General features: G+C 42.0%; 1 protein-coding gene across 3 annotated transcripts in view; it reads left to right on the forward strand.

Moving 5' to 3' along the window:
* The window catches only part of VWF (von Willebrand factor), a 203144-nt gene that overhangs the window by 159265 nt on the left and 18393 nt on the right, over positions 1-25486 (forward strand). For all 3 annotated transcript variants that reach the window (XM_006266925.4, XM_014606374.3, XM_019482200.2), the window contains exons 39-46: positions 824-926; positions 1021-1095; positions 1599-1703; positions 2224-2429; positions 4362-4511; positions 14251-14361; positions 17855-18038; positions 19462-19502. In XM_006266925.4, coding sequence (XP_006266987.3) covers positions 824-926; positions 1021-1095; positions 1599-1703; positions 2224-2429; positions 4362-4511; positions 14251-14361; positions 17855-18038; positions 19462-19502 — 975 coding nt within the window. The remainder of the gene's footprint in view (positions 1-823; positions 927-1020; positions 1096-1598; positions 1704-2223; positions 2430-4361; positions 4512-14250; positions 14362-17854; positions 18039-19461; positions 19503-25486) is intronic.

The following is a 25486-nucleotide window of genomic DNA, read 5'->3' on the forward strand; positions in this document are numbered from 1 at the left end:
AACCTGCTTTCCAGTTTTTCACGCTTTCCAAGGGCAGCCAGAAATGAGGGATAATCATGCACCTTGCTACCAATTTGTCTATATATTTACAACATATAAGGTATTTGTCAAAGGAATTACAGCACTGGCTTTAGGATTGATTTAGTACTCATCCAGTCTCCAGTGCAGAGAGAATGCAGTTGCTAATGAGCTTATTTGAAACTTTCTAACTTAGAAATAGTCTTTCGTTTATTTCTAATCTACTGAAAAGCTTATAAACATTTGCAGTAAGTCACTGTATTTCTTATTCCTGGCACCTCCGGTCATGGCGTGTAGTTCCACCATTGCCCTGAGTGATAGATAATAACTTGCAATTGCATTCATAAAGTACAGGTTTTTTGTGAGTCAAATGATAGCAGTCCTTGCCCCATTGATGAACTCTAGGTATGTCTGCATGTTCATTAATGTGCCATAATCAGCACTACTATGCAGTAGTGCCAGCGCACGCTTTTTGTGACACTAATGTGTAGTAGACCAATTCTACTGTGCATTAGCATATTAGCATGGTTTTTGCCCACCACACTAATGTCCAGTAGAATTAGTCTACTGTGCCTTTAGGGTCTTGTGTAGATGCACCCTTTTTGCATATCTAGCTAAATCTGAATATACCAGACATTGCAACTCTTAGGATTCTTCTAATTGTCACAGAAAGCAAAGCAATCCCATATTTAGACTGTTGGTTTTCCAGAGCATCTTCGTTTCCTCCCCCATTTCCACCCAGGAGTTTGCATGTTCGAGATCAGAAGATTATGTTTGTTTCTAACAATCCTTTGTTTTTATGCAGCACATGGAAACATGGATTTCTTCCAATGAGCCTTGCAAGATCTGCATATGCCTTGATAACAGGAAGATAAACTGCACTGTACGACCTTGCCCTACTGCCCAATGTAAATTGCTTTTAAACCTAAATATGATTTTTTCCCACTTTGTCCTCTCCTGTTCTAACTGAAGTTTGGTTTGTTTGCTTCTCCCTCACTTTAGCTATTGAATGTGGCCCCTGTGAAGTTACTAGACTGCGCCGGGATTCTGATCAGTGCTGCCCAGAATATGAATGTGGTAGGTTTCTGGTCATCTGTGGACCCTTGTTACTTATGCTGCGTGACCTTCTTTACCAGATGTTTTTCAAATGTATATTTAGATCATGAATTAGGCTCTCTTTTTTGGAGCACCTGAGGGGTTGAATTGTCCCCTGTGTGAGGAGGGGAAAAAAAACATTGAGAACAAGAAAATCCATGCATTTCTCAGACTTTCCTCATGCTCACTCATTGTAAATGGGACGCGCTTAGAAAGGTTGCACTGTTTTGTCCTTAAATTACTAAGTTGTGTCTAATTTTGCATGTGAAATATTTAGTTAGAGCTTTAATGCACTTAACCCAAATAAAAATTGTACCCTCCTCCACCCCCCACAAACATTTTAGAAACAAATTGCAACTTGCTGATCAGTGCACTAATTTCTTCTGTATTATTGTGGTTTCATTGACCCGTGGAAATCTTCAGTGAAGTGTCTTTTTTGATGACTCAGTAGCTGGGCCTTAATTGATACATGGCCTCCATTTCAGTTTGTGACTTAGCGAGCTGTGATCTGCCTCCTATCCCCGATTGTAAGGATGAACTTCAGCCTGCCCTGACAAACCCTGGCGAATGCAGACCAAATTACACTTGTGGTAAAGTAACTTTCAAATGCTGAGCAATGTTAGTAATGGGGTTGGAGTGTTGTTGTGGCAACGATGTTCTAGGGAATGAGAGAAGCAAGGTTTTTTTGGTAATATCTTTTATTGGACCAATTGTATAGTTGGGTGAGATGTTAGACAGGAGTTTGAATACAGAGTGCCCTTCTTCAGGTCGGCAAATGTGAAATACACACATGCGCACAGTATGTACATATTTGTTTTTTTTAACTGTGGTGAAAGAGAAATGTTAAGGATTGCATGTGTTATAGTTAAAATTATTTACAAATATTTCAAACTACGTAGTAAATGAGGAAAGACGTTTTTGGAGGAATAAGAATTGTAGTCCTACATCTGATCCTAATTCTACTAGTGGATGTTTATGGTTGCCTGATTACTCATTGAAGTCGATCACTTGTGGGATCCCTCTGCAGTAACAGTTTGTAGGAGAAATTGTATTCCCATTTCCTGATGTTACATTCTGAAATGTTCTGTGCTTAATATACTACTTTGTTAGTCTGCAAGAAAGAGATGTGCAGGCTGAAGCACATTCCACTGTGCCCACCCCACCGGGAGCTGGCTGTTAGGAAGACTCAGTGCTGTGATGAATATGAATGCACGTGCAGCTGCACCAACTTGACAGTGAACTGCCCGTCAGGATATTTATCTGTGTCTGTCACCAATGACTGTGGCTGTGTAACTACCAACTGCATTCCAGACAGGGTGAGGAGAGTGAACTGTAATTCTTACAGATGAGAATATCTCATTTGCAAGGTGTGCCTGCTCAAGAAGAGGTTGTATACAAAATTAGCTAAATGTATACAATCTAATGCAAAGTCACAAGCAGCAATAGCAGCAAATTACATTTAAGCTTTTTTAAATATAAGTTGGTGTAAGAGAAGTGAACAGTTGCCCCTTGGCATTCCTGTTACGTTATGAATGGTTCTTTCATTGCTAATAGAACTAACCTGTTTACAGTGACAGTGAGGTATTCAGGTTTGAGATGCATAGATTGTAAGGCCAGAAGGGACCTTGGAAGATCATCAGGTCCAGCCCCCTGCACCAAGCAGGAAAGAGAACTGGGGTCAGGTGACCCCAGCAAGGTGACTGTCTAGCCTCTTCTTGAAGATTTCCAGGGTTATCGCACAACCTCTGGAGGGAGCTTGTTCCACAGTCTGGACACCCTGACTCTGAAGAAGTTTCTCCTAATGTTGAGCCTGAGTCAATCTTCTAGGAGTTTGTGGCCATTACTCCCGGCTTTCTCCTTGGGTGCCCCAGTAAACAGTTGCTCACTGAGCCCTTGATATATTCCTCTAGTGTAGCAATAAGCGAAGATCATTTGGGCATCATCAATTTTAGGTCATTAATGAAGCTTTTTTTTTTTTTTTTTTTTTTTTTTTTTTTTTTTTTTTTTTACTTTTGTCAGAGTGAATTTCTTTGGTTTATGTTTAGATGTGAGCTTTTAGGATTTCATTTTGTTTCTTATTTTTTCATCTTTCACAAGGCCCTTCCATCCCTTTTTACAGCTGATCTACATGTGGTCACCTACTTCCAATTATAAACTGAAATGCTTGGGCACTTACACACATGCAGGGAGGTATGCTGTAAATCCAGCATGTCAGAGCAGACATGATTAATCGAGTCTGCTGGAACATGGACATTAACGTGCTCCAGCAACCTCCTGTGTCACATGTATCAGTGTCCCTGCACTGAAAAATGGTGGCAGGGCACTTTGAACTGAAGCTTGTTGAACAAACTTTAGTTTATAGTGCCCCACCACCATTTTTTCAGTATGGAGATACTGATAAACGTGACGCTCGGGTGCCTTTAATTAGCGTGGCTCACTAATTAAAGCAACTTCCTGCCTCCCTGAGCACATCTATAAATGCCCCTTGTGGCTACTTCCTTGGGCTAATGTTCTCAGTGAAGAAGCTTTATTGTGCAGATCCTTAGGTTAGGCATGATGTTTCTGGTCACTGTATTTCACTGTATGTGTTATCATTTAATTTTTGGGAGGATGAAGTCACCTTTAAAGAGTCATTCATACTAATAATGTAACATTGGGGCTGAATTTCGCCTATATGTTGTGTATACTTCTGCCTATACAGTGAGATGTCAGATATAATGTGACCTAATGGACAGAGTGCCAGGTTGCAACCTGAGACCTGGGTTCTGTTCCCTTGTCTCCCATTAGCCCATTGGGGGATTTCAGGCAAGTCTTCTCACTCCTCTGCATCTCAGTTTTCATTTCTCTAAAATGGAGATAAAGATGTTGTTCTCATTTATAAAGTGCTTTAATATCTACTAATTGAAAATTGTGCTTGAGGGGAGAGACATCATTTATTATGTGTGAACATTGGTCCACTATATACTTTCAGTTAAATGGAGTCAATTTGTAGGTGCTGCCATTGAATTCAAATCAAATAACTGTGTTTACTCTTGGACCTTTGGATTTCAGCAGATCTTTTATTTTTACAACATAGCCACAAATTTTAAAGATTTGAGGTGTTTCTGCTGATTCCAACATAGCCTCCAATTTAAATGACAGTCTGGTGAGCTTTATAAGATACTTGTAGACATAAAGATCCATTTGAAGTCAATGGTGTGCCCTTAGACAAATTAATTCATTTATTTGTTCATTCATTTACTCAATAGGTTTGTGTGCATCATGGTATTGTCTACCCCATTGGTAAACTGTGGGATGAAGGTTGCACAGAATGCCTCTGCACGAATATGGAAGACGCTGTCACAGGGCTTCGAATTGTGGAATGTCATGCGAAACCCTGTAACAAGATATGTCATCAGGTGAGAAACACTTAAAGTAGTGCATTAGGACAAGTCCTTGGGTGATAGGAGAGCCTTGAGGGGGATTCTGGAGATGTTGCATTCATAGTAGTAAAATTCAGAAAGAAGTAGTGGTTTTGCATAATAATGCATTATCTTGAGACCCAATCCTGAGGCTGGCTGAGCATCTCCTTTTCCCATAGCATCTCCTTTTCTCTGTGAGTCACAGCAGTTCAGTCCTTCTTAAGATTAATGATTTAGGACCTGATTACGCTGCCATTGAAATCAGTGGTAAAATTTCAGTGGGAGTGGGAGTAGGACTGAACTCTAAATTATCTGCTGTTCACAGCAGACATATGTGATACTATATGTTGAATTTCTTATGTCTTTGTTGGAGCACCTCTTACTACAGTGAAGCATTGGCTATCCTTACAGCCCAGTTGTTATTGGAGCAGTTGTGATGTCAGTTTGTGATCTGATTCTCTTTAGTTCTATTTTTCAAATGTTGTTAATCAGGTGCATGCTACACTAGCCCAGAAGATAGCTGAACAATTTGCTGCACAGGGAGATTTCCTAAGTAAGGGCCTGCAATTGTTGTTGAATAACAACTGTACACTGGGTTGCATGATGGATAGTAGGTGACTGCCTGCCAGGAGCGAAGGAGTGAGATGGATATCTTTGCTGAATGCCCTTTGAGTTGTAATAGCTGGCACAGCTGGAACCCTTTTGTGGGTTCCAGTGAATTCGCAGCTGGTGGAGATGTACTGTGTAACTGTCCTTATGTCCACTCTTCCCCTGTGGTAAGTAAAAGCTGAACCACAGCAATTTGGCCTGAAATGAAAGAGGGGTAAGCTATCATGGTTCAGCCTTCACTTAATGTACATGGATGGTTACTACAGAGCAGCAGCAAAGGTATACCCTGGGGTATTGTTCATATCCTTTGACTGCTTTGAAAATCTCAGTGCACCCTGAGCATTCCATTGCTTGTCCAAAGCTAAGCAGTGTGTACCATTGCATTCAGGAAATCAAGGCTGGGTGGCACATTTCTGTATATATCTATGTAGATACAGGGAACACACACATTCTTGGAGTGTAATCATGATGCTAAATTACCTTTGCCTTTCACTGCTTCACCTGTGCTCTTTTCTCTTATTCTTTCCAAACTTCTGAGGAATTTTCAAATAGATTTCACTTTAAATACACACTGGGCACATCTGTCTGTGCCCCTACAGCACCGTTGTTACCGTGCTGTCATTTATAGTACTTCCATTTGGAAGTATTAAATGATGGCACAGTAATAGCCTGAACTGCACTGTGTGTGTGGCACACAGTTATTTTTAGCTGCCATGTCACTGTAGCAATGCACTATCCTGAGGGAGCACATTGTTACGGCGATGTAGCTCCATCATCATGGTTTTTGCCCACGGACATTACATCGTCATAGCGTGTTGCTATGGCAGTATAGTATCACGTGTAGATATGCCCACTGCCACAGACTTGTTTCCTTTCCTCTAATACAGACTTTCCTCACAAATTACCTTGGCACATAGTACTCCTCAATGGTGGCACATCACTCTGTAATCGCTAAAAGCTTTTAAAATGTTTTCAGAATGATCTGGGAGGGCAACTGGCAGCTCTTCTTGTGAGTCTTCCATTCCTTGTGTCTCACCTAATAGATGTCAGAAGGGGCATGACTTGCACTTTTCCTGTCCGACACTCCATGGTGAAAGACCAGAGCTCTTCTAGACTTATTGCTGATTCATCATGTTTTGGGGTCAGAGATTAGCTGAGTTGCATCATCCTAGCTGAAGTTGTTTTCCCTGTCATTTTCCCTTTTGAGCTGATCACAAATGTTTTTCAGCTCAGATGCAGTATCAGTGAAAGTTGTATCAATGGTAGGAGCCTGCTTAAGCCATGGACCCACAGAAGATTTGCTGCTGAAGAATGTATTTGAATACCACTCCCTCTCAGTATATGTATATATAAAGATTAATAGACTCTAAAGTCAAAAGAAGTTATTGTGCTTACGAGGCCTAATAGCCATCCAAAACACAGACTGTTAAGACTCCTTTGAATTAATTTCTACTTCATGTCCAGTAGTCATGCTTGAACTCGAGCATGAATTTTAGAAAAGCATCTGGTTGGAATGCCTTGCCCTATGTCCCAGACCTTGTTTTTCTTCTTTTCTCACTCCTTTCAACTATCTAGGAAGATGCTTTTGAGAGAGAAAATGGGTTACTGGTGTAATGGCTGAACTTGCCACTAGGAGGAGTAAAGTCTACACCAGCACTCACCTGGAGGTTGTTCAACCCTCTTTCACTGCAGATATGTCAAAATTGCCCTCTAGGGCATCATTGTAATACAGTGGGCTAGACTTACAAAGCATTATGCAAACCCTAATTAATTAATGCAAACGGAACCCTTGCTTTGTTGCTTGCTTCCTGTGTGCATCCTGGAAGTCAGGGATCTGCAAAAGTGAAATAAACGCAGTTGGTTTAAAGATGCTGTGATTATGAGAAGAATTATGCGTAATTTTCTGCAATATACATCTTAATCATACCCATTTAACTAAGTGTGTGTAAATTGATTATGAAAGATTTTCAGGCCTCTTGAAAACCCTGTTAAATTACAACACAGAAGCACTTGCACCATTTGTGCTGAGGCATGATGAATGATGATTGTAATGGATGCTGACCATGAAATTGAAGACTTTAATCCCGAATATATCAGACTGACATTTCTGCTTTGAAGTAGCAAAAGTTTGCTTTTTTCCATATGTTAAGTGTGGCAATAAAAGACTTAATGTTTATATGCCACAAAGATCAAAGAAAAAAAATGTAATAAAGGAAGACTGTTGCTAGAGTTCTTGGTGTGAAAAAATCTATTTAATAATGATATAAATTATTTGGTAGAAGATTATTGCATTTGCTCTGTTTGTTTTTGGGGCTTTGGTTCATTGCAGAGCAAGGGATAAAAACCTTGGTGCTTTAGAGACTTGTCAACTGAGAGCCTTATACTGACTAAGATGCTGGCCCTGAATATTTCACCTTTCTTCCAATGAATGCTGCTGGACTTCTCTCTCACTCTTTGGTTGTCTCTTTTTGGTCTCTGGATGTATGTCTCTTCACTCCAGGTCTCTCTTATCTGAAGAGCAGCCGCCAACAGAATATCAGGAAGGTACTTACTGACATCTTTTTAAGTATAGTCCCAATTTGAAGGGGTGACCTCTACTTTATTTCACCCTTTTGCCGGAGAGGGAAATGATAGTCTCCTTGCTGTTTGGATGAATTCATTAACCTTCAAAGGCCAGCCCTTCAATAAACTGATATAAGCAAGAAGTCAAAATGGACAATCCTCTGTCACTCCTGAAGAGTACAGGATTACGTGGCATACCAGTCTGCCAGGATTACCTGGCATTCTAGTATTTTGTTTATTGCAAGCCCAGGACCAGTTCAGCAGAAGGGACATTTTTTCTAGGCTATGATTTTAATCTGTACTATGTCACCTTTGCTTCTCTAGCTCAGGATTTTATTTTATCATTGCAGGCTGCAAGAGTGTTGATGTAACCAAACACCTGTAATTTTTTCCCCATAGCTACAGCTTAATATCAGCTGTGTGCACCTCCTCCAAGGTGAAGGGTGATGTGTGTTGCATTATTCCTTACCTCTCAGGGCAATCAGATTTTTTACTCCTGTAGACAATGAGCTTCATGTCAATGTGATAGACCTCTGAAATTCACCATGGGCACCTTCTGATTTTTGAAATTTAAACTCCATATGTGTTAAAAGAATAGGGTGGAGCAATAATGCAGAAAGAGGAGTCCAAAAGGCAAGAGAATAGACAGGAGTAAATGCTCTAAGTGGATGCTTACCCCCTTACTTAGATTAGCTTTTATAGCCCTATGTTCCTCCTTTGTTTTCTCTCTCCTAGCCATCTTGCCTTTCTCAGTAGTGCCCCCCTTTTTCCTTCCCCCTTCCTTACTCTTTGTATTGTAATCACAGTTTGCTATTTAGCAGCTCTGCACAGCATCTGATGAAGTAAGTTCTGTGCTTACGAAAGCTTGTGTTATACAGCTCTGATTTAATTAGCCTATAAAGACTCAAATTTACACTGCTTTCTGCCTGACTTCAGACTAACATGACTATACACTGCAAGTAGTCTCAGAATTCTCTAAATCAGAGATGGAAGAGTAATTATCTAATACAATCTATCCAGGTATTCATGTTGCCTTCAAATCCATCACATCTAAGAGTTATTGGTCATATATATATCTTTTTAACACAACCTTGTATAATAGTGCGTTTCAAATTATTTTCTTTTGTACTTGTGGACTTTTGATCCCATGATGGAAATTTTTCTACGGATAAATTGTTATTTATACTGTAGAGTAGGGATGTGCGAAACTCACTGTTCTGCTTCGACTTGCATTTTGATGGAACAGTGTTCCATTTTGAGTTTCATTTAATTTTGAAAGCACTGTTCTGTTTCGTTTATTTGGAACTGTTTCGCTGTTTCAATGCTGTTTCGACATTTCACTGATAGGCTATTCTGCACCCAACACTGGGAAGATCAGTGCTGCTGCTGGCCCTGCTAGCAGCACTAGTCTCCTATCATCTGGCAGGCAGATTGGGGGCTTGCCTGCACCCCCGGGAGGGCTGTGGGTGCTGTGCTGGACTGATCTTGGGGGTGTGGGTCCCTGATCTGCCTGCTGGATGACAGGAGGCTGCTGCTGCCGGCTGGGATTGGTGCTGACGCCAAGTAAGCCTGGCTTTGAAACTCGAAACGTTTCAAAACTTTTGAAACATTTTGAATGCCCTTGTTTCATTTCAAAGCTGTTTTGAAGGCCTTTGTTTTGTTTCAATTTTGCTGTTTTGAGCTTGAAACAGATTGAAACAGCTTCAAAATGAAACACCAGGCAAAATTTCGCACAGCCATACTGTAGAGGAGACCTGGCTATAGTGAGAAGGATCAATGCAACACCCAATTCAGTCCCACAATCTCCACTTCAAGCTCTGTGATTTGTGCAAAATTGTATTTGTGAACATTTTGGGGAATTTGGAATCCCATTTAGATGCTGATATTTTAGCAACTTGTTTTATTAGTGTTTTACAGAGTTTTGTTTGTGCAAATGGACTTTGGGAAGTGAATTTCAGAGCCTACCCTGTAACCAGACTCCTCTTAATCTAGAAACCAAATTCATTCTTAGTAGAAGCATCTTATTTTGGTTTAATTATATAGTTTAAAATATAATAAAACAACCCTCCCAGGACCTAGATGCTTCTAGACAGCATTTAACTGTCATAAGTGACATTCAGCAACAAATTCAACAGTGAAACTTCATCTAAATAATATAAATTAAGCTACTATACTCAGTTTTCCACTGTGATGTATTAAGTCAAATGTCTGTGAAATACCAGTGACTTCAGACATTTGGCGTCACATTGAAGGTTCATACCATAAAAGGTTAATGTTACATGGCTAATTACAGAAGTCTAATGTGTGAATAATCCAGTAAACCTGCTGTTTGCAAACTGTTTGTATAATTTATAGGCTACAGATTGTTTCTATTATTTCCCTATCAGAATGTTTGTGGGGGGGGGGGGTTAGGTTGTTGGAAATGTTTTTTGTTGAAACATTTGTATGTTAGGAAGTGGCTTTTTGCCACCCCCCCCCCCAAGTCATGAAAAAGACTTAATTTTCATTGAGGGGTGGGGTTTATTTTTTCCCTGTTAAAAGTCATGGGATCATAGGAAAGTGAAGCTGGAAGGGACTTCACAAGGTCATCTAATCCAGTCCCCTGCTCAAGGCAGAAACATCCCTGACTAAATCATCCCAGCCAAGTGCCTGCCTAATCTGCTCTTGAAAATCTCCAGGGATGGAGATTCCACCCTTTTTTCTAGGTAGCCTGTTTCAATGTTTAATCACCTTTATAGACAGAAAGTTATTTCTGATCTCTAAATCATAATGTTCTGTTTTTTCTAGTGAAGTTTTTTTTCAACAAAAAATTTACAATGGGAAATTGTGAGGAAAGCAGTCCCCCTCAGCACCATCTTTTTCAAGTTATAGTGAGCCACTACGTTGAATACATTTCATTTCACCTTCCTTTTCACTCCGACAGCTGAGCTGCACCTTTCTTTCCCATTCCCAATGATTCCCGTTTCTTCACCAGCCTTAGATAGCTGGCAAACATCACCAAATGGGGCCCTAAACAGTTCACACAGAATCCCTCTGTTGGCTCTCTCAGCCTGTCACATATGGTTAATGTAGCCTCACCCTTCATCATATGAAGCCAGACCAGGTTGCCCTGCGCCTCACCTGCATATACATTTTTGGAGGGTCCCAGGACTCATAACAAGAATGCCCAGTTCTGGTCATGTGTGGGGGGCTAATTAGCACATGGATCCTTTGTGGCAGGGTGGGGCAGATCTAGAGTTCACAGATACTGAACGGTGCTGAGCTGTGGGGTCACCATGACTTGAAATGCTGTTGACTGCTGGGGCCCAGCACAATGAACTATCTGTAAAGTCATAAGTCATTTTACTTTGGACTAGTATCATGCATAGTTTGTATTATATGTATCTGGCAGAGGAAATACCATGACCAAGTAGGTGGTTTTCTCAGATACTCTCAGGGTGAGGCCTGTCCCTTGTATTCTGAGCAGGCTGACCCTTGCAAGTTTTCCCAAATGCAGGAAACTTGGCTGCACGATTTTGTGGCAATGGGGGACTACTTGCTTTTTTTTCACCTTGACTTGCTCCTTGGGTTTTTGGCTAAGAGCAAGTAAGACTAGGGGGCATCCGAAACTTAGGGTCCCTGGGCTTGCCTGTATGATGTCTACCACAGATATGTGGGGGCGGGCATATCTGAAGCTCCAGACTGATGGGTCTGGGAAGGAGGATACCTTCCTGATAGGAGAACCACACAGACTTGAACAATTGAACTCACCTCAGTCAAAACTTGGGACGTGATTACCGGGCTTTGCCCAATAGAATTCAGAACTGATTTGACCTTGAAATAAAAAACAAACAAACAAACAAAATAGCACAGCTTGTGCTATTTATAAGTGTATAGTTGCTAAAGTGGTACTTAAAAGGTGTGTTCCTGGAGTACCTGCCCTAAAACTTGCAGCAGTTTCAAAAGGTAAAATGCATCATTTCTGAGTGAATTAAGTTTATGGGGTACTATATGAAATGATCCTTAGGGCACAGAGGGAGACGATCCCGATGCGGGGAAAAAGGGGGAAAGGGGCCAAGAGGCTTCCTTGGCTGACCAGAGAAATCCAGAGCAGCCTACGGGCAAAAAGGGGGGCACATAAAAAGTGGAAATGGGGAGAGATTACTAAAAAGGAGTACACCTCCTCTGCTCATGCTTGTAGGGAGGCAGTTAGGCCAAAGCTACCATGGAGCTGAGGATGGCATCCCAAGTTAAGGATAACAAAAAATTGTCCTTTAGATATATAGGGAGTAAAAGGAAGGCCCAGGGTGGAATAGGACCTCTACTAAATGGGCATAAGCAATTGGTGATGGACAGGGGGGACAAGGCTGAACTCCTCAATGAGTTCTTTGCCTCAGTGTTCCTAAGCGAGGGGCAAGACAAGGCTCTCACTGGGATTGTGGAGAGGCAGCAGCAGGGTGCCAGACTACCAAACGTAGACCCTGAGATGGTGCAGAGGCACTTGGAGGAACTGGATGCGTTTAAGTCGGCAGGCCCGGATGAGCTCCATCCGAGGGTACTGAAGGCACTGGCTGATGTCATTCCAGAGCCACTGGCGGGAATATTTGAACACTCATGGCACACGGGCCAGGTCCCAGAGGACTGGAAAAGGGCCAATGTGGTCCCCATTTTCAAGAAGGGGAGGAAGGAGGACGCAGGCAACTATAGGCCAGTCAGTCTCACCTCCATCCTAGACAAAGTCTTTGAAAAAATTATCAAGGCTCACATTTGCGAGAAACTTGAGAGAGTCCAATAGATCATCGAGTCCGACCCCCTGCATAGGCAGGAAAGAGTGCTGGGTTTAGATGACCCCAGCTAGATGCCTATCTAACCTCCTCTTGAAGACCCCCAGGTAGGGGAGAGCACCACCTCCCTTGGGAGCCCATTCCAGACTTTGGCAATCCTTTTTAAATTGTGGAGCCCAGAATTGGATACAGTACTCCAGCTGCGGCCTCACCAAGGCCAAGTACAGTGGGAGGATGACATCCTGGGATTTGCTAGAGAAGCATCTATGGATGCAAGCCAGAGTTTTGCTTGCTTTGTTGACTGCAACATCACATTGGTACTTATTGGCACAGAATCTGGGTCTAGCTCCCTGCGGCGGTGAGTGGGGACAGCCTGGATCTCCGAAGCTCTCTGAATCTTTTCTGAATTGATTTGAAGAGCTTCAAATTGATTCAGACCTTTTTATTGGTCCCCCAATTCGATTCAGATTTGGAGGTTTGGCTGCCAAATTGGGCCGAATCTCCTCCAAATCAAATCAGCACCTGAAGCTTCGCACGTCCTACTGGATAGAGGAATACATCTTTTTCTTGAAGTGATGAAGATAGTGATTTTCAGTTTGTTTTTTCATCTGATTCTTGATATCCACCCATGGTTTTGTCTCCTAACCCATCCAATTCCACAATCCTTTGCAGTCACTTAACAGCTTCTTTCCAGAATTGGTTCCCAGGAAAGTGAAAGGGTTGAGGTAATAAAAATGCTGCTCCAGGATTGAGAAGTGAGGGGCTGTTTTCTTCCATCTCCCTTGCTCTTACTGAATAGGAATATCTGAGACATTTTGCTGCCATATTTCTTATCTCGTAAGGTCCAAGCCAATAGGCATTCTCTAAATAACTGAGGTATAGGTCAGGTGCCCTGGGCTGGGAAGTCCTGGCATAATGTAATGTACCGGTCTTTTATAGTGTAGACTAGAAATGAGCAAAACAATTATGTAAAATTACAGACTGGAGAATTATAGCTGCTCTCCTTTTGTCAAAAGAAGAGGCCACACATTTAAAATGTATAAAAGAAAACCATGGATTTAACCTCTGGAACTCCAGGGCTGTATGATATTATAGGAACAAAGTGTTTAGAACCCAAGACATATTTGTTCTGCTGCTAATTCAGCCTCCTCCTCAGCTCTGATTTTGTCCACCTCTTAAATCCCATTACAAATCTAGGTCAGGAGCCCTTTGCGTCTGACAGTATCTATATTTGAGTACCCATTTGCACAGCACCTTGCAAAATGGGCTTTGATCCTTATTTGGCAATTCCCAGGTGCTACAGTGACACAATTCAATATTTACTAGCTTACAAAGTGCCAGGCACCATTGACTTCTATTTAATTCAGAGGTAGGTTGAGTACTCACCAGAGATGCTCAGATCCTCACAAAAGTGTGTCATCAATAAAATTCAAATTGCATGAATAAGAACACTTACAGCAGGGAAAACTTCACTGACTTCAAAGCATTAACTAAACAGCCTCTGATGATCAGAGAATTTTCCACAAGTGGTCTAGTACAATTATGAGGGGTTTGTGTGCGTGTCTGAAACAGCTTGTTTTGTTTAAATCATTCAGTTCAATAAGAAATTGTCTTGTGAAATCCATGATGTTAAGCATCTCTCTTGGATTTATTCCGTCATATCTTCTCATTGCCTAAGTTTCTCCTCTTTTTATTTTTGCTCTTGAAATGGGTACAATCATTGTTATTGTAAGGGGCTGGACCTGATGATCTGTAAGGTCCCTTCCACCCCACAACAACTATGAAACTATGATCTCTTCTAGGGTTACACATATGTCCAGCAGGAAGGGGAGTGTTGTGGAAAATGTCAGAAGACTGCATGTGAAGAACCACGCTTCTGGTCTCGGGGGGATGTTGACGCTCGCTGGTATGAGGTAAGGTCTAGAGTTACAAGCCATTGACAATTCAGGAGAAATGAAGTAATTTTTGTCTTCCAGAGAAGAAAAGTATGCAGCTTGCTTATTGCATAAACAGATCAGTTTGGTGGTCGTGTTGATGTATGCTTTTTAATATATGTTAGAGCAGTTTATTCAGCAAAATATTTGCGTTTACCTTGTTCTGAAAAAAAAGTTTGCTGTTTGGACATGATTAGAAATTTCTAAACAATTAATTACACTCTGGATTCAGGATAGCATCTGGGCATGTGCATAAATCTCTGATAAATCAATGAAATTTACTCTATCTTTAAATAGAATCAGCAGTGCTTTGCTGAATCAGGTCCCTGGTGAATCTGTCCCAGCCACACAAATTCTAAAACTTTTTCTTTTTTACATTAACCCTGCAAACATTCCTTGTTCTGTAATAGGACGCAATCTTGTATAGCACAGAAGTAGCTTTTGCAATTATGTATTCCCATAGCACTCTCGTATAAAATGTGCAGCTCAGTCACCTTAAACTTAACACCTTAAAATTTTTGCAGGGCAAATGCTAGTGAATAACAGAACTTTTGTTAATGCATGCATAGACGCACAGTAGCAGACTGCTTAACCTGAATGGGTTGTGAGAGTGGTCAGTTAAGACATCCTATCTGGCTAACTGTGATGTCAGGGATGACGTTGCAATGGGAGTGGGGCGATGTATTTTCTTCTCACTAAACCTGGTAGTTCCAAGTCAGGCCCAAAACATATTGCCAGCTGAGAAATACAGGGAAGCTAGCCCTGCAATGTTCCTTGTTGCACTTGTTCCCTGATCAGAATAACAATTTATTTTCAGGAGCTCCTTGCTTGCACTGGAATTTCTTTGTGTCTATTCCAAAGAGTTCACTAGTAAATACATGCAGAAATCAATAAAACAACCAAATCTGATGTAGAAGTACTGTAGATATCCTACCAGCCTGAAAAATGAAGTAGATATGCTCATTTTCCTTTTTTCTCCATGTATATCTTTCTTCAACTTAATCATTTTGTCCTGTTTTTAACCCCTCTGGCCTTGGCAAACCACTGCTTACTCTAGTCATGTTAAATTGCGTAATCCTTTGCAGTGGTTGAAGGATCAGCAAGAAAGGAGGTTAAACCTATTAAAATGCTAGATCTTCCATTTCTCCCTTCTGTCTTTTCGAATGTCACAACCTGTGTGATAAAAAGCTTATGCTATTATATATATTCCCATTTTTTCTTGCATTTTTAACAAAGAAAATAAGCTTCTCTCTTTAAAAATAATTAAAAAAAGAAAAAAGAAAATAGCTCAAAGTCCCCTGCTTATTTCATTTTAACAGAGCACACATCTAATTTTCAGCATTATTTTTGTATACTCTAGGTCCCCACCACTTTAATATTTTCTAGTGTCCTAGCTAAATTGTAGAACTGCACACACTGATAGGGGTTGGTCTCTCACCTTCCAGAATGTCTGACATTAACAGTGAAATAACTACTTAGTAGGTCACAGTAGAAAGTTCATTGGTTTCTTTCCAAAGTCTCAGACACTGCAGATTTTGCTAGTGTTTAGAGGTCTGATTCTCATTTCCATTGTTTTACACTGCTCTTAAAGAATAAAGGGGCCTTAAATTAAGACTAAATTACATTTGCAAACTTTAAAATCCTACTTATACTGCCTGAGTGGTGTGAAGAGAAGAAGCTGTAGTGTAAAATGATGTCCATGTTTCGAGTATGTTTCATTTTTTTTTCTCCAGTGTATTTTGAATGTGGACATATCATGTAAGGCAGGGATGTCAAACATAGCCCACAAAATGGATTTGGCCTGAAGAGCCATGAAGGGGTTGAGCTGTGGGGCTTCTAGATGGGCAGGGAATTTGGGAGTGGGGTAAGTGGGGGCAGGGCCCACTGCCAAAATCTGGGGTCTCATTGGGGATGTATATTGGTGGCAAGGGGCAAGCAACAGTCACATCAACCTCTGTGGCTCAATGATGCTGCCACCATGTCTGGGTCTAGCCTGTGAGGAGCCCTGCAATCCCATTTCAGCCCAAGAGTCTGGGTAGTTGGACACGTCTGTTGTAAGGCTTTTAAATTTTGCAGGGAGGTTAGCCTTTATCTTCTGCATGTTCTTTTAGAGACAAGATGATTTTTTTCCTCAGCAGAGCAGCCAGAAACTAAAATAGCTCAAGGTCTTCCATTTCTAATGGTGACAAATGACATATTATGGATTCTTCATTTATTTTTTTTAAGAATATACCATATCTCATGTCACAAGGTGCATCTGAACAGAAAATTCATAAGAATATCTCACAAGGTGCTCTGTCCCTCCTCATCTCCTAGCACAGGGTCACTTTTTGTCTAAATACATGCTTGAGCACCTGGATGAATTTGAGCCACTGCCATTATGGGTTAAGATCTCCCAGGCTTTCTTGCAGAGATTACCTTTTCATTTTTTCCCCAAGAAGTCCAAAGAAAGACTCCCCAAAGGGATGCTTTCACAGGCACCATTCCCATTCTCCCAGTTCTTACCATGTGTCCCTTCAAACTCTATCTCATTTTTATCAAGCCTGTCTTTTCCTCTCTCATGCTTCATCCTGGAGTAATGTGAGAAGACCACAAATGGCAATTTCATTTTTTTTCTTTTCCCAAGGCTGTGAGATGGCTCCTAATGACAGTGAGTCTGCCTTCACCATTGGTGCCTTTTTTTAATGTGGATGGCATGGCAGTCATGGGGAGAAGTTCCAAGTCTGTTACACTCATTCATTGCTACATCTATGAAAATAACTGGCCCTTTCTGAGTACTTTAGCTCTTAAGTATTGTATAAACAAAATTTTAACAATGTCCTTGCTATTTATGAGTCCCCAGTTCTAAAGTTTCAGTTTGTGCTGAGTATTTTAGGGTGTCCCATGTCAGTGCCTTTCCCCCCAGCATTCACCTCTGACAACCCATGGATTCTTTCTACCCTTCCCAGGAATATTTGCTTGAGAGCCCCATCATCTCTGATCCTGTGTTATGTACTCCCACCTGTATCCAGGACCAAGGGCCTGACCCATTCATCAGTCTCTTCTTGTGTAGAACACATTACCAGAGTCTCTTTTGGGCTCTGGAAACCTGACTTTCCCACAGGACACTTCAGAAACTAGGACATATCCTTATTCTGAATCCGGTGCAACTCACCCAGCCCTTTTGCACACGGTATCTGGTTCCACTTCTTTTATTTCTGATGCAGTAACATCCCCCCTTAACAGTTACACTTGATAGACTATTCAGCAATCTGTCCTATAGTATCATGATCCAGATCAGAGTTTTGGGAGACCCTGTGTGGAACCAAAGGGTATCAAGCATTGCTGAAAATTCCAGGAGTTCAAAGCCTGGGGTCTGTGTCCTACAGCAGAAGTATGTTGTTGTTGTGGGTTTGTTATGGTGATTCTTCCTTTCTCCATTGTTCAAACACAACCAGCAACTCCATAACCCTTGGCAACCTCTCCCCCTTAGGTCGGCACAAAGTGGCGATCCCCTTTCAAGCCTTGCATCGTCAATGAATGCGTCCGAATGAACAATGAGGTTTTTATCCAGAAAATGAATGTGTCATGCTCTCAGATGGACATGCCTGACTGCCAGGTGGGAACTGAGCTACGCTGTGACCGGATAATAGACTGCTGTCCCTCATGCTACTGTGGTAAGGTTTCAGAGCTGCTGACTGAATCGTCAGAGAATTATGATTCTGTCACTTGCTCTTGTGCTGCTTTTTAGCTACTTACAAGATGCAGGCTGTAGAAATGCACCTCATTTTGAAATTATCCTGTCATATTGTGACCACTGTTGGCACAGCCCTTTAGTTGAAGAAAATCTCAGTTTTCATTCGTTACGGTGGCCATATAATTATTTTCTTTTCCTATGCTACCTTTATTATCTCCGTGTCTCTCCTAGTTCTTAACTTGGCTACAAGAAGGGACACAGTGAAAGGACCTCGGTGGTCAGGAGGGAGATTAGTGAGAGCCAGGGAGGAGGAGGAGAAAAGGTAGATTGTACAACTTGTAGAATAGATACTAAAACAGCTTTTGTAACCAGGAGGCCTGAACTATAGGGGTAAACCACATTGTACTATGTATTGAAAAAAACAACAGGCTGCTAAGAAAGCTTTAGGAGGGAAATTCAGGATCACACTGCTAGACTCATTTTACAGGTATACTTTATAGGTAAGGCCAGGGGTGGATCCTGTGGGTGCAGTGGCACTAACCCACCTCCTTTCAGTTGACCATGCAGCGAGAGAAGCAGCTGGGGACTTTTTGTATAGGCCCTGAAGCAAGTAATAATTTGTCTCTCCTTTTCCCTTTATGCTCAGCACCTCCCCTTCCCTCCTCCCTTTCCTACCCATTGCTATCACTGTAGCCAGCTGCCTTGAGGGCAGCCATGAGGGCAAAGGGGGATTGCCAGAGCTGCTCCTGGTTGCTCCTGCTGGGCTCTGCATGGAGCCAAGCTCAGCCAAGTACACTGGCAGCAGCAGGTGGGTCCCTGTACCCTTCCTGGTCCCCCTTCAGTCGTTCCCTGCCAGCCAGGAACAGGCACAGGAGAAGAACCTGCCTGCTGCTGTCTCTAGCAGATCCTGACTCTACATGCAGCCCAGCAGAAGTAGGGCTGGGGTAGCCCTTGCCTGCTCCCCACTTTCCACCTCTGGCTCAGCTGGGGACAGCAGCAAGAGTGGCCAGGTGGTGGAGGTGGGGCATTGGAAGGGGGAAAGAGAACATACAGCTGAGCACAGAGGGGAAGGGAGTGGGAAGAAGAGATTCTTAACTGCTGGAGGGACTTTAAAAAAGCCCCCTGCTGCTGCTCCTGTGGTGTGGTGTGGTCTGCTCACCCTGCTGGGAAGGGAGGCTGGGAGCTGGGATGTAGCCAACCTTACAGTACAAATTGCTGTTCCTGCATCCACCTTTCTGAAATCCTGGATCTGTCCATGGGCAGGGGTGAATTTTGCAGTTTCATACTGAGGATAGCTCCCATTAACATCAGTGGGGTTTCTTCTATAAACCAAGCCAAGATGGGACCCATGGGTTATAAAACATTTTGCTGCTTTTATAGCATTGATATGTTTTCTTTTCCAGAACCTGTGAAGGGTTGTGTTTTGAATGGCACTATTATTGGGGTAAGAGAACTTTCTTCTGGTATCAAGTGCATGTAAACTATTTCAACATTGTGAAGAGCATTTGTATAGGATAAATCAACCAGACTGTAGATACCAGGCACCAACTTGTCTTCTCAGAACTGCAGTGCTAAAAGAGGTGTCATGTAGTTGAAACACTGGCCTGAGATTGGGGCCCAGTTACTGGCTCTGTCACTGCTTCCCTGTGTTGTCTTTGAGCCTCAGTTCCCAGTCTGTGAAAGGGGGAGAAGAATGAAGGATGTTGGGAGAGGGTCTCAGATACTATAGTGATTACGTTTTATCACAGCAAACTGCTTAGGAGGAACATGCAAAGAGAGAAATGGTGTTTATTCCAGAGGAAGGAGAAATGTTCCTAACCTACCCAGAGGTTAAAGCAGGTGGAAACAAGCTTTCATTAAATCTCTTTGACTATTAGCAGAGGAAGTGGACCTGTGCCTCTCACTGCCCCCATGCTCCCTTCCAGATCTCTGCCAACATGCCCTGAGAGAAAATTCCTCTTCTACCCTCTGCTAACAGATAGTTTAATGCTGAACATGGCAGTGGGAATGATTATATCTAAATATCTGATCTTACCTTCGGGGCATCCTAGCAATTGTCCATTGTTTTCTTAAATCCATGTTCTGGCATTACCTCTAGTGTTGGAGAATTTCAGCTATGCTCAGCACCCTCGAAAGAAAGCAGCCCATCTCTATAGTTAATCTAGGTTTTAATTTCTAAATTCAAGGGTGTCCACATTTCTATCTGCTGCTTATTTAAAATGTAGCTTAATTCCATTCTCAATGGTTTTTTCAAGTACTTACTGCAAGCTACAGTGAGACCCCTAGCCAGTGTCTTCTTTCCATGTTATGTAGGCATAAACTTTCCATCTTATCAAAGCTACATCCCTGTCATCATAACATCCTTCTTTTTGTGTAAAGCAGAGGTGGCCAACCTGTGGTACACATGCCACAGGTGGCATGGGTAGGCTCTGTGCGTGGTGCACGGCATATCTGGGAGGGGACAGGCAGCATAGTGGCAGATAAGGCAGGAAGGAGAAAGCAGAGCAGCAGATCAGGCAGGGAAAGGGAATCAGAATGTCGCTCAGGAAGGTCCAGGGCTTAATGTGTGGCATATCTGCCAAAAATATTGGCTCTTACTGGTATAAGGGCTTTCCTTTCCTACCAACTGAAATACATAGGGAACAATTAATTTCTGTCAGAGCACTGGGAGATGAGTTTTAAAGTTTCAGGGCTGTACTGCCCTCCTTCTCTTTGATTACTCTGTTTACTTTGTCTATAATATGCCATATTTTCTCACATACAACATGCTGTAAAATAAAGTGTGCCCCTTGTTTTTGGATGGCAGAATGTAGAAAAAAAGGATTTTTAATTTTTTTAAAACAATTTTAAAGAGAAGTGTTTATGTCCCAAGTCAAATCAGCCAAATCAATTCTAAATCCGTGAGTCATTCAAGAACCATATGTGGCCCTACTACCGGCAAACACCCTCCATCCCCGCCTGGGGTGTCAGATGCTTCCAGATCCTTTGGCAGGTATTCTACATGCAGGCCCAAGCCTGGAAGCTAGGGGCTCGGATGCCCCTGAGTTTCAGTTGCCTTCAGCCATATGGCCACAGGAGCAAGCTAGGGAGTAGTTTCCCATTTCCATAAAGTTGGCGTGTAGTCTTGTTCCTCCCACTAGAATCTGGCCAGTGGGAAGCTAACTATGACGCTGTCATAGGGAGTCCTGTCTGCAAGCAGACAAGGGTGCAACCCTCCACTACACAGTGCCATTTTAATGGCATTACTTCAGTCAGGGTATTTCCCCTGCCACCATCGTGGTCATGGTATTTCCTCTGCCAGGTGAGTCATGGCTGATTGTCTGACATAGTGTAAGACTCCGGGGAACAAAGGGTGTTCAGGAAGTGTAGCATCCCAGGAAACAGTCTGGTGAGCTAGCAGGAAGCAGAAATTTCCTGGTGTGGCACAATGTTAGATCCCAGAGCCTTGAAAGGGCAGTAGTAATAAGACTGTTAGTTATTTACTGTAAGTAGTTCTTTACATAAGTTCCAGGAAAAATTAAGTGTTGGTTACACATCAAAAGCCTCATCAGCATATTACCAGCAGGTCCCTTTCTGCTTCAGGCACAAGCTAGGACACTTAGACAATAACTGTGTGTGTATGAGGGGTGATGAGGACTCCGTCCCTTAGATTGCTGTGGCCAGAGAGAAGCGGCAACCCTCTTAGCAGCTGCATGGCATGTCTGTCTCCAAGCTTGCTGCTTTTCCAACAAAGAAAACAGCTTCCCCACTTAATACATACACCCCAATTTTGGAAGGCAGATTTTTAGGGAAAAGGTACATTTTGTGTGTGAGAAAAATGAAGTCAGTATTTCTATAAGGATACTCTGTCCAAAACTGGTCATAATAGTCAATACAGACCCTACTCCTGACATGTATTATCTAGCATGATCACTACACTCTCATGCCTTCTCATTCTCACTGGGATACCCACCAACCTTCTGTCCTGCAACTAAATGATACATTTCCATCAGCCTGATATTGCTAGACTGCACCTGAGTACTAAAGGTCTGTGAAAAACTGGTATTTTGGGTTCATTGACCAAAGGGGGGAAAACAAAACAAAAAGAGAGTATTTTCTATTTTGGGTTGACTCAAAACCAACACTTTTTCCTTCTCTCATTTTTTTTATTTTTTGGCAATGTGAAAAGCTGAATAATTCCTTTGGGTTGAACAGATAGTTTTATTTGACCCGGAGGAATTTTAAAATAAATAAAACTAAACTCTAAGTAAACTTTGAGACAAAATACTGTTTCCCTTCAGAAAATCAGAAGGTTCGTGTTGCAAATGTTGAAATGAAATGTTTTTCTGAATGTTTTTTCCAGTTCCTCCCCTCCTGCCCCCCATAGAAACAATTTGTAGTAATCAACATGGTTTCCCTAAATGTTTCAGTTGACCAAAAATTTTATCAGATATCATTTTCAGTTCAGCGTAAAGGAGAATGAGAAGATCTTAAGTGAGACTTCCATATTGCATAGATTTTCCACTGATCCTCTGGAGAGCAGATAGTACTGTTTTGCATGAGAATTCATGTAACACTGTCCATACCACCCCCTGCCATCCTTTTACAGCTTCAGAGTTAAATTGCACCTGTACGGCTTGTTGGCACAGCTGCTGGAGCTGCTGCATTGGTGTGGCTATGGAATCCAGGAGGTGGACACCCCACCCTGCACCTCAACTTGCTGCGGGTCACTCAAGGTAAAAGGGGAGGCAAGCAGCAGTGGCATTCACCCCCTGAGTACTACAGCCATGCCAACACAGCAGCTCTGGCAGTTGCATTGCCAAGCTGCTGCCCCATTACTAGAGATGGGTTGTCTGGCCTGTAAGAAGCTCATGGTCTGGATCTGGCTTGTGGGGCCAAAAAAGTTGGACAGTCTTGTCTCGTCTTGGACTAACCTAAAACGATTTATTCTACTTGGCAAAAAATGAAGAAAACAAAGAAGTTTTGATCTAGAACAAAGTGTTTTTTTCAACCCTTTTAAAAATATTGCATTTAGGCAAATTTGAGAATGACGTTATTTTGAAAGGAAAGATCCAACTGTTTGGTTTTGAAACTTGAGATAAACCGTTTACATTTTGTTTTTTGTTGTCTTTGTGAGATACTAGAATTTGACCCCAAATTCATGAATGGTTTCAAATGGCACAAAACTGCATTTTGCAGCAATTGCTTATTCTTCCAAAAAAGCAAAACAAAAAAAAAACCCAACCCCCCCCTCCCCAAAATCCACCCAGCCCTCCTTGGAACACACTTTTGGGGGGTTACAGTCTTCTGGGATTGTTCCAAAATCTGAGTTAGGAGTCAAGTTCGGGTATTCCCATGAGTGTATACTTCCTGGATTTCAAAATTTTATTCTGGGAGTACAACCACCCATTAAAAAATAGGCTTCATGTTTCATTTTATATCAAGGGAAAGCTTTCCTGCATCAATTCATTCAGTGAATGGTTCCAAGTTTAGACTCTTTTACTACAGTTCTGTTAGATTATTATGGCCTTAATCCCTTTACATTTCGGCTTTGTATCTGGTTACCAGTATTATACTCCAGTAACTTGCTCTATTGCACTGACTCCACTGTTCGAAACAATGTTGCAGGCTTTACTGCAGACTTCCAAGCAGGTGGCTGTATTTACCAAATGGAATTAGCTGTAACACTCATCTGTTTTCCCAGGCTTTTACTGAGTGGCATGCTTGAAGGAGACTAAAGTGGTTTCTGACTTTGTGGAGATTATTTTGGTTGCATTGGCTAACTCAAGGCTAGCAGATGTTGATGTTTTATTGTGTTTAGAGAATATCACATAGGTGCAATATACAAATGGAACAGATAAATCATTTCATGATTTTACTTGGTTATCTTGCAGTAAGCTGTGTTTGCTGACAGAAATGTACTGTCAGGGCCCTTTACTATGCTGATCCCTGAAGAAAATTGTATAAATATTACAGATGGTGCTTATATTGCAAAATTTGGATCATGACAGCAACATCCCAACCATTTGGAGGCAAATATACATATATGAAGACTCAGTTCTATCTTGTAAATGTAACCTTCAACATTGTTTCCAAAGTAATAGTGATTGTAGCAAAAGTTTAACTTGTTGCTATTTTCTACTGAAAAATGGAATTCCCAGCAGGTTAGAATTTTGTCAATTTTATGATCTCCTACGGGGAATGTTAATTTTAATATGTTATTCTCTGCATACTAAACTTTATAGTGGTTTCCTTCCTGCCAAAAGTGATGCAAATGCCTGGTGCTACTGAGGCAATAAAATCCAGAGGTCTTAGTCAAATATAACAATGGGAATAAATGGCACAAAATAACTACTTTGAATCTCAAATGGATCATAGAAAGTGGTGTCATTGGCAGGTGTTTCCCCCCCCACCCCAAACATAAAAGGAGGCAGAGCAGCAGTGGTGAAATGGATTATATTTTTAGGTCTGTGCAGTCTGCTGAGGCTCTTCTTACTAGCACTATCACTGAGATATCTGAGTATCTTCCAGAGTTGAGACTAATCAAGGAGACTAGCATTTGTCACATGACACTTCCTCTCCCACACGGAAAAGTTATGAGGGTGGCTTCGTGCCTGGATCCTTCAAGTGCTATTAGCCTCGCAGAGTAATGAGCATGAACATATCACTATAAAAGGTTAAAATAAGAAGGGAAAAGGGTTCTGTGCCAAGACTCAAGTCTGAGTTGGCAAACCATGATAGTAATGCAGCTCTGGAAGGGATCCTGTGGGTCACTGGGACCAGTCCCCTGCTGTCACAGGCAACCTCATTATATAATTCAAGGTCAAGGTAAAGGACCAAGGGGCCTGCAGATGAGCCATACTATTTTTACATATCCCTTCTTTCACAGTGCACTAGCAGTGGTGATGGCTTCCTCCTATCTTCTGAGGCCGGGGGGCTGGGGGAGGGGGCGGGGCGAGAGCTCCTAGAGGGTTAGAGGCTAGGGGGCAACTCTCCTTCTGCTTCACAAAACAAGAGGAGGAATCAGCTGCTATTGCTACCAGTGCTCAATGTCAAGTTCCTCGCGGGGGCCAGCTGTACTTAGTTGGGGACCCTGCTTCATGGTGTAACTGGTGCTTAGGATAATTCAGCTCTGCCATGCCCCTTTCCTAAAATACTCAAACCACATCTTAAACAGGTTTTTCTTCCTCCTCACATATTTGAGAGAGAGGCTGATCCAAGTAACCTTCTAACTTCCAGCTTAAAGTCACTCCTAGTCAATTTATATCTATTTGTGTCAATGTTGTCCTTCCACTTGAGGAGCAGTTTCTCTCACTAGTGTTTGTCCTCTCTCCCATGATGCTGGAGAATCTGAGGGCAGGGTGAGTGGAGGATAGCTGCAGATAGAGAACTTACCTTGGAATGACTCTCTGAGACTTATCCTCATCCTGTTGTGGCTGTGTGGTGATA

The sequence above is a fragment of the Alligator mississippiensis genome, chromosome 4 (assembly GCF_030867095.1).
Source record: "Alligator mississippiensis isolate rAllMis1 chromosome 4, rAllMis1, whole genome shotgun sequence".
Classification (NCBI taxonomy): Eukaryota; Metazoa; Chordata; order Crocodylia; family Alligatoridae; genus Alligator; species Alligator mississippiensis.